This window comes from Teleopsis dalmanni, chromosome 1 (assembly GCF_002237135.1).
Source record: "Teleopsis dalmanni isolate 2A chromosome 1, ASM223713v2, whole genome shotgun sequence".
In the NCBI taxonomy this organism is placed as follows: Eukaryota; Metazoa; Arthropoda; class Insecta; order Diptera; family Diopsidae; genus Teleopsis; species Teleopsis dalmanni.
The window spans coordinates 88,532,650-88,541,984 of NC_051846.1; the positions used below are offsets into that span (position 1 = coordinate 88,532,650).

At 30.3% G+C, this 9,335-nt stretch overlaps 2 protein-coding genes across 2 annotated transcripts; one reads left to right on the forward strand and one right to left on the reverse strand.

The window, feature by feature from the left end:
• The first annotated feature begins 2,286 nt into the window (after positions 1-2,286).
• Positions 2,287-3,960, forward strand: LOC119669963 (islet cell autoantigen 1). The gene is made up of 5 exons (XM_038080025.1): positions 2,287-2,321; positions 2,447-3,060; positions 3,163-3,210; positions 3,276-3,476; positions 3,550-3,960. Exons 1-5 carry the CDS (start codon positions 2,306-2,308, stop codon positions 3,940-3,942), a joined length of 1,272 nt encoding a protein of 423 aa, XP_037935953.1. The 5' UTR covers positions 2,287-2,305; the 3' UTR covers positions 3,943-3,960.
• Positions 3,961-3,983: 23 nt separating this feature from the next.
• LOC119669962 (dnaJ homolog subfamily C member 2) lies at positions 3,984-7,067 on the reverse strand. Its single transcript, XM_038080024.1, has 5 exons — positions 6,968-7,067; positions 6,558-6,878; positions 6,357-6,502; positions 5,794-6,302; positions 3,984-4,982 (listed from the first exon to the last, which is right to left on the reverse strand). Exons 2-5 carry the CDS (start codon positions 6,794-6,796, stop codon positions 4,056-4,058), a joined length of 1,821 nt encoding a protein of 606 aa, XP_037935952.1. The 5' UTR covers positions 6,797-6,878; positions 6,968-7,067; the 3' UTR covers positions 3,984-4,055.
• Positions 7,068-9,335: the final 2,268 nt, after the last annotated feature.

Below are 9,335 nucleotides of genomic sequence, written 5' to 3' on the forward strand. Positions count from 1 at the left end.
TATATAATATAATATTATAGCAATAATAACTCTAAGAACTTTAATGCAAATATCCAGCGAACCGTTCTGATAGAACTAAGTTCTTTAAAAATATTTTTTGATTAATTTATTATTACTTAATTACAAAATTTTTATATGTATACGAAATTGAAAAATAAAGTGCTACAATATTACAGAATAGCGCATAATGACTACTCTTACTGAAACATATTGCCTAATTTCCTACCAAATATATTCATTAAAATAGATGTACTCATTTCCATCAAAAAATTGCATGGGTAAGATAACGCAAGATAAATAAACTTTGTATTTTTATTAGTTTTTATTTACTTAATTTGCTAAGTATATTTCTTTTGTTCTATTATTTTTCCTGGCCATAAAAGATCTTATGATACCTCTAATTATGTCCAACAGAAAAAGAATGTCCTAGATACAAAAACTATTGTCAAATACTTCGAATAATCTCCTTCGGATATTTTTTTTCTTTGCTTTCGTAAAAATTATTGCTTGCCTTGTTGCTTTACTTGCAATAGGGCTAGTGTGACTACCTGTAATTTGATCCGTTTTAGTACTCGAAATGATTGCTGGAAGCACAATGAATTTATATATATAAATATTCAGCATTATTTTTTGTGTTCAGTACTTTAAGAGTCAAAAAAAGTATTTATCAAATATTTGATTCTGGTATTATTTTTAAAGATTTTTTATCGGGCATGTTCCTTTAAAAATATTAAACTTGTGTATTAAGTAAACTTGCTCTAGTTTTATTTCTCAGTGATTCTATTAATGAATGCGCAAATGAACATGGTTTGTTGGTTGGTTGCATTGGCAAAAAGACAGATAACCTTTTTTCCCACATAATTAGCAATTATTTTCTATTTTAATAGCATATTCCTAGTAAGAAACCCTCGAAGATTGCATTTGGAGTAAATGCGCGATAAATTCAAAAAGTCACTGACTTAACAAACCGCCCTCGTATCATTGACCTGACCACCCTCGCCGTCAGTGCGGAATTTTTCAATTTAGAAAAACAAGCGAAGCAAATGGGTCTATTGGTAAGTGAGGACAAAACAAAGTACTTTCTGTCAACAAAGAAATCTCCTGTGCGTTGTGGAACCAACGCTACTGTTCACAATCATAAGTTCGAAGTTGTGAAAGACTTTGATTATTTGTGGGAACCATCGTAAACACCAAAAATGACGTCAGCCTAGAACTCAACGAAGAGTCACTCTTGCCAACAGATGTTTCTACGAGCTAAGTAGACAATTGAGAAATAAAGCCCTCTCTCGATAAACAATAATCACGCTCTACAAATCTCTTATCATGTCTGTTCTGCTGTATGGTGCAGAAGCTTGAAGAGAAGAGGACGTCCGCATCTTCGGTGGAAGGACCAGGTGACCAACGATTAGGGAGCGCTTGATACTACCAACGGGCGATCGGGTTGACTGGAGGAGATTGATCGACGCGGTTGAAGACGACTCTCGTCTGTAATGGGCAACTAGGTAAGTATAGCAAAATTAATGCATATTTGCAGTTTTTATATAAAATCTATAGATATATATATTTTATAAAAGCGGGAGTACTGCCTAAAAACATCTCAATTTAGCAATCACAATTACAAGTTTTCATAAAAAAAGACAAAATAAATCTGCGAATCAAAACAACTATCGGCGGAGTTTCGACATTCCATTTACGCCGCACAGTGTGACTGATAGCCGAAAACCTGACCAAAACCCAAAAAAAAGTTTGCGCGCCGTCTTAACAACGAATTTTAGTAGTCAACTATTTTGAGCAACTTTTTTCACATACCGAAATAATGTCAAAATTTAAAACAAAAACAGAAACACTAAATAAATGGATCATTGAATACGTGAATTATTAATTTCTCGTTTTAAAATTGTAATGACTTATTCGTAATTTTCTTTAAGAAATTAAACTCTAAAAAAGGGAAAATATGTCGACGAACATTAAAAAGTAAATTTCAAACAAAAACAAATTTTTTAAAATAAAAACCAATTTCACTTTTCGCTAAATACCTAAATTTGAAGTTTAAATATTCAAAGCGAGTGTAAATTTATTAATATTTTCAGAAAAATAAAAATAAATATATACTCCATTATATTTGCTGTCATATTCAAAAAACTATATTTTTAATAAATTTCAAAAGCAAACCCTAAAATATTATCCAAAGAAACAAACACAGCAAAGCAATGCTAAATAGACAAGTGCATAATTATTCATAAAAATTATTGGATAGAAATATTATATATTTATATGAATATATGAATTACCTTTTATATTAATAATGTTATTCTTCGAAGGTAATTTGTCACAAAAATACACATTTTCCTTTGATATAACACATTTGTTTAAATTTGGTGGCAGCACTGCTTTTTCTGTCCATATGTTTCCGTAGTATACTTTTTGGCAACTCATTTTCTTATAGAATTGGAATCAAACCCAAAAGTTTTTATCAAAATGTTGAAATCCGAAATGCAACACCAATTTTGGATAACAAAAAAAGCAGTCCAGCGAAAGTTAGGCTCTAAGGAAGATGAACACATTATTTCTTCAGATGCAGAGCTCGATGCAAAAATAGAAATATTGAAATCAATATCTGACACAAGCTGTGAACTTAGTAAGATAATCGAACAATATCAGGAGCGCCTTTGTGTTTTATCACAAGAGGAGTGTGTATTTGGTAGATTTTTGAAAGAAGTTGGTAAACGTAGTAAGACTACAGGCGCTAGCATAACTAACACTGGTAAAGCAGTTTCATATTGCGGTCAACAACGAATGTGTGTTCGTGTCCCTCTATTAAGACTACAGCATGAAGTCGATGTTTTTCGGGTAAGAGCTGTTCGCGACACACAAATTACCATTCAAAATATGGAAAAGGAGCGAACCGAGTATCGGGCTGCACTATCGTGGATGAAATCGGCAAGCTCTGAACTAGATCCTGACACAGGTAAAGGGCTTGAGAAATTTCGAACTGCTCAGTCACATGTTCGTACAGCAAAACGAAATTTTGATAGCCTCTCTTTAGACTCAGTGCAAAAGGTAAATAATATTTTACTACTTTAATTCTCTGAATAAATTTTTTTATTCAATTTGCCTGACAAAATATTAAAACATTAAAAATTGTTATATTTTAATTGTTAGATTGATCTGTTAGCTGCTGCAAGATGTAACATGTATTCGCATGCATTGGTACGAACCGTCCTAACTCGAATATATTCCAAAAAAATAAGATAATTTTAATACATTGTCCGTAGGTATCCTATATGTCGGAACTTAAACAATTTGCACAAAAAACTGCAAGTACTTTTGAAGCGATTGCTAAGACGTTGGGCGAAAAAAAAACTAAGTATGACTTTTGTGTATTGAAGGATCTTACGCAAAACGAAGTGGAAGAATGTAATGAAAACAGAACTGATGTGGCAACTGTTGATAAGGATCAGACATTGTTCTTTGCTGTAAGTATTTATTATTCATTTAATAGATAAAAGTTAAGATATGCTGCGTTGTTGCTGTTATTAATTCTTCCAGGATGATTATATAGACGAGAGAAAAACTAATAAATGCGATGATTCGAATACAACAGAAAGTCCACAAACAGAATTAATTGAGCTTTCGCAGCAGTTGGAAAGCTTACTTTTACCAAACGATTCCCTTCAAACAAATTTATTTGATAGTTCTACATTCTGGCCTAAAGCATTTTCCAAACAATCTTCAGAGCATATATCGCTTACAAGCACAAGCTCAACCGTTACTGATACACACTCCAATGAAAACCGACAAACTTCATTAAAGAAAGATGAAAATCAAAAGGTTAAATCCAATCACTGGTTTGATCTTTTTGCTGATTTGGACCCTCTGGCAAATCCAGAAGCATTTGATTTAAAACTGAATTGTGGACGCACTAATTTTCAACAAACTTAAATTTGAAACTAAGATAATTGTAATGTCAGAATAAACAAAAATATATTTTATATGTGTATCCTTTTTAAAAATCATTTTATGTTCAAAAAAACCGAATATGTTTTATTTGAAAATCATTTCACAGCCTGTTGAGCTTCTTTTTTAGAATTAACTAGCTCTACCAATTCCTTAACTCTACGCAAACAATCCTTTTTTGTTCTGTTTGGAATACATTCTGCGATTCGATCCCAACGGTCAGGTGTAGAGGGTGGATATGATTTAATGGCTTGTTCTAAAAGCGCCTGCTCCTCTTTCGTCCAAGTTTTTGGAGCCGCTGGTTGTTTATTACTCTTCGATGCATTACTATTTGTTTCTGAATTTATACCTTTTGGTTTCTCTTTGTTCTCACATGCCGGTTCCGAATTGTTTATTGTAATATCAGAACATGTTTGGACGTCTTTCTTCATTTTTTCAAAATTTTCGAAAGCTGTTTCGTTTGCTTGGACTTTTAGTGAACTTTTAGAAAAGTCACTACTTTGCAATGCCTTGGCCTTGTTTAGGATATCGCGTGCTGTCATATTAACTCGATTCGTGCAATGCTGATTTATAAATGACGCGATCACATCCCAACGTTGTGATGTGCCAGCCGGAAATAAATTTACAGCTTTAATTAATAATTGTACATTCTCATTATTCCACAATTCTCCTTTATTTATTTCTTTTATATTGGTTTTAATATCTTTTTTTTGCTGAGATTGATTTATTTCATGTAGTTCTGCTTGTATTTTTTCTTCGGCGGAGTGAAGTGCCTTTACAAAGGATTCTTTTTCTAATGATTTATTCAAATCCTGGAGTTCGCATAAGCTGAAAGCTTCACAAATTTTTTCCACACCTTCCATATGCTTGAGCAACTCATTGTCATCTGTAGTGAAATATTTAGATTCTTTGGATTTATCTCTTAGAATTTTTCTTTCTTTTTTAAGCGCTTTTTTCATTTGCTCTTTTTCAATACGAATTTGTTCTATACGTTTTTGTTCCGCTTTTTCAGCTTGTTCTTTTATCTGAAAAAATTACATTTATAAATAAGCATATAAATGAATATCATTATAAAATAGTGGCGATATAAACTATATTTTTAAAAATTGACAGTATTATATAAATAATTGGTCTGTTCCACGAGCTACTCGTAGTAAAATCAAATTAAAATACAAGTAAAGTACAAACTGAGAGCATAACACAAATAAAGTGCCATATTACGCTTTTTACACATATTTTCATGGAACAGCTTTGTGTAAAATCTGATGAGAACATTAGTGCCGCGCAAATAAACAATACAAAAATTTAAATTCAAACCAAAACAGTTGATTCACACATCACACAAATTTTACTTGAAATAAAATGTACGAGTAAAGTCTGTGTAGCATTTTTAAATTTCGACAGGGATGTTAGTCTCTCTGAGATGCTCTAATTTACTCGAATATTTGCTGGTGGAACGCAATTGTGTATACACGGTGTTACTCAAAGATACTACGAGTGGCTCGTGGAACAGTCCTAATTTAAATATATTACTTTAAGTAGTGCATGCCTGTGGTTTTACTAAAGAGAAATATTAACATACTTTTTTAACAACATATAATTACAAAATCCAATAGATAATATTTAAACATTATTTTATCATTATTTATTGTAAATATTAAAAAACCTTAACTCCCCTCATCTGTCAAAAAAATTATCATATGCACTTTTGCTAGTAGACTAGGTGCACATTCAATAAAAAAAAAAATATATGCACACTTATCCTCAAAGATAACCGTCACTTGAGTTCATTCTTATACAAGGAATATACAAATATATTTCAAATAATTTTCTTACCAATTGGGCCTCTCTTAAAGCTCGTTCCTGTTCTGCTTTTTGCGCTTGAACAGCATCCATTTTAGCGCGTTTAGCAGCCAATTTTTTTTCCTTTTCCTCATTTTTGAATTTCAATATTCTTTTATCGTTGTTATACGCTAAATCAACAAGGGACCGTATCCTCACCATTTCTTCCTTTTTACGTTTTATTCGTGCAGCTTTGTTCTCTTTCTCTATCCATCGTCTTTCATCACGATCTTGTCCTTTTTCCTTATCTTCTTCATCTAGGTAACTAAATTCCCGCCAAGACTTGAAATCATACCAAAAATTATAAAATTGATCAACATCTTCACGATTCGAATTTTCATCACCGAAAGAAGGCACATTTTTTTTTTCGCTCCAACGTGCATTGAGTTTAAAATATTTGTTAAAAATTACATAGAACTTGTTGTCGATATCTAGCTGTGAAGGCACTGCATCATCGAATTCTGGGTCAACTGAATCATATGACCGCCTTGATTTTGTACTTCCTGTAATATTTAAAATTTTCTTTTATAATAAACGGAATGATATATATCAGTTACCTAATGTTTCGTAAGCTTTCGTAATGCATGTAAAATAGTCGTCATCAGTTTTAACTTCTTCACCTTTTGCTTTACGTTTATCTGGATGATGCTGTAAAACCATATGTCGATACGCTCTTCTTATGTCTTCTTCGCTTGCGTCAAACCTACAGAGCAAATAGTTAACATAAAATATTTTTATAATTTAAAAAATTAATTCACCTTAATTTTTCTAAACCTAGCACTGCGTAATGATCTTGTTCCTTCCATTCTTTTGGATTTAGGGATTTCAGGTAATCAATATTTACAATGAATTTTTCCCTCAATTCATCATTTAACTCACTTCCAGAAATTTGATCCAAGTGATTACTTTTTTTTTTTGAATTAAAATATGCTAATCCAACACGCTCAATTAATCTCTCCGACAGAGGTAAATTGCAGGCAATAGTAACAGAACTCATATTGCTTCTATTTTGACTTTTTAATATTTTTTAGCATAGACGACACTTCAAATCATTTCCCACGTGAAAGCAGTACGCAGAACTGTGGAATGGGAACACATATCATGACACATATTTCAGAAATTGACAATCTAAATTCAACTTTTACGTAAAGTAAAAAACTAATTCTACCTTTAAGTATTTTAACTTTTTTTTTGAATTTAAAAATCTACCCCAAAGGTAGATTGTAGATAGATCTTTATTGTCACATGAAAATAATTTTTACAATTTAATAACTAGATTTATTTTATATTTCCTGATGGTGTAATTGTGAATGTATTAAATAACCTTGTAACCAAAGAACATAAAGTAGGAACAAAAACTTTAATTTCTTAAAAAAAATTTATAAAAAATAGAGATATGTACAGCACGTAAGGCCAGTTATATAATAGTACGTTTCCAATACGTACTTAGTAAGTTTCATTTAGTGAGTAAATTGCATTAATCATACAAAGAGCTTACGTGCTTTTTCATTTACTATAAAATATAGTAAAAAAAATATATAGTAAACAAAATTCTACCAAAATTATACCAAATATGACGAATGCAACATTGGAAATTATCGAAATTTGACATATATGACACATGAAACAATATGTAAACAAACATTCAAACAAAAAACAAAAATGTTTTTTTTTATAAATAAAATATATATTTAAGACATAAAAATAAGGTTATTTATCAAATATATATTTGATTTAATTATAAAATTTCATATACTATTTAAAAAAAAATATATTTTTCCGGTTAACATCAGGAAAGCAATACTTGAGATCTCAAAAGTTTGATTTATAAATTTAAAATTGTGTTTAATGTAAAACGAAAAAAAATCACCCGAAATGCGTGTGGAACCATAAAACTATGGGAGAAAAATCTTTTTCGATAAAAAAGGTGAAACAGGCTTTATGGTAACCGCGTCCGAAATACAAACGAAAGTGCAATTCATCTAACATTTTAGGTAAGTGTTCAATAAGTGAAATTTTTATCATATCATTATTTTTTTGTATTTAAAACCACATAATCTTTTACGATTAATATTTGATGTTTTATTTAAAAGTTAATGTTATGTTAATTTTTCTTTTTTATTTTGAAACAGAAAGAATCAGCAATGTATTGTGATTTTTAACGGAGCCCGCGTCACGTCATCGTGGAAGTTTGTCAATAACGTGTATAGAATTTTGAAGAATTTGCCTATTGACAACAAATTCGTATTAATTTCTGATAGTCATCCTAAGCGTTACTGCCAGCGTCGTCAACATTATCATCAACATCTTTGAAGTCAAAAAAGAACACACCTACAAAGAAAAGAAAAATCTATGATAACCAACTATATTTTTTTATTTTTATTTTTAATAAATTGTAAATTATTAAAATTATAAATGTAACAATATAAATTTTTTATAAATTTTATAAATATATAAAATCCAATTGTATGAAAAATATATAAGTATATATTTTTTGTTGTTTTTATTTTTAATTTATAAGTTATTAGTGTTATTATTAGTTAAAATAAAACTTGCTGAAAATTTGAACTAAACATCGCCTTATTTCTTTTTCATTTGGATTGTGGTTATTTAGTGTTCAAACTTGTTTTGAAGCCCTCTGTTGTCTTCTCAGAACTTACGTACGGATTTCATTCTTATCTGAAATAGAAACTCAGCAAAATATTATTCTTTATTTAATAATTTTTGTTTGAAATGAAAATAATAAACCGAAATAATGTTTATTTTCGTCTATTAATTTCATTATTTTTTAAAATGAAACTATGTCCAATGTATAGACACGTATATAAAGTAAATATGTACAAGTGTATATATATATAATAAACCGAAATCGAGACAAGGTTGTGTCTTAAGCACTATATTGTTTCCACTGTTCGTTAATGACTTAAGTAAATTTCTTCCTGATGGTGTTATGATTGCCAACATCTGTCCGAAAGTACTATTATATGCTGATGATATTGTGCTGTTTGCTGATTCCCCAATAATGTTACAAAATATGATAGATTAATTAAAATGATATCCAACTTATGGGGACTATAAGCACAGACAAATCAAAAGTGAAGATATTTAAGAAACATGCTAGAAGTTTGAGAAATGACGAAAAATGGTACCTTAACGATGAGCAATTAGAAGTGGTTAAAAATTATAAATATCTAGGAATAAATATGAAATATAACGCAAAATTTGATAACCACTTGAACGAGAAGTTAAAGGAAGCTAAATTGGCTATTAATTGTAGTTGGAAAAATGTCTTGGGAAATCCGAAAGTATCACTGTCCGTAAAATACAAAGTTTTTGAAGCCACAGTTAAATCAGTTTCAAATTATGCAGCGCAAATCTGGGGTGTGGATAAATATGATGCAGTAGAAAAATTGCAGACATTTTATATAAAGAGAACATTTCGTCTGCCAAAAAATACCCCAAATTATATGGTGCATATAGAGACTGGTCTACCGACGCTATATACCCAAACATTGAAATTGCATTTTGATTATATT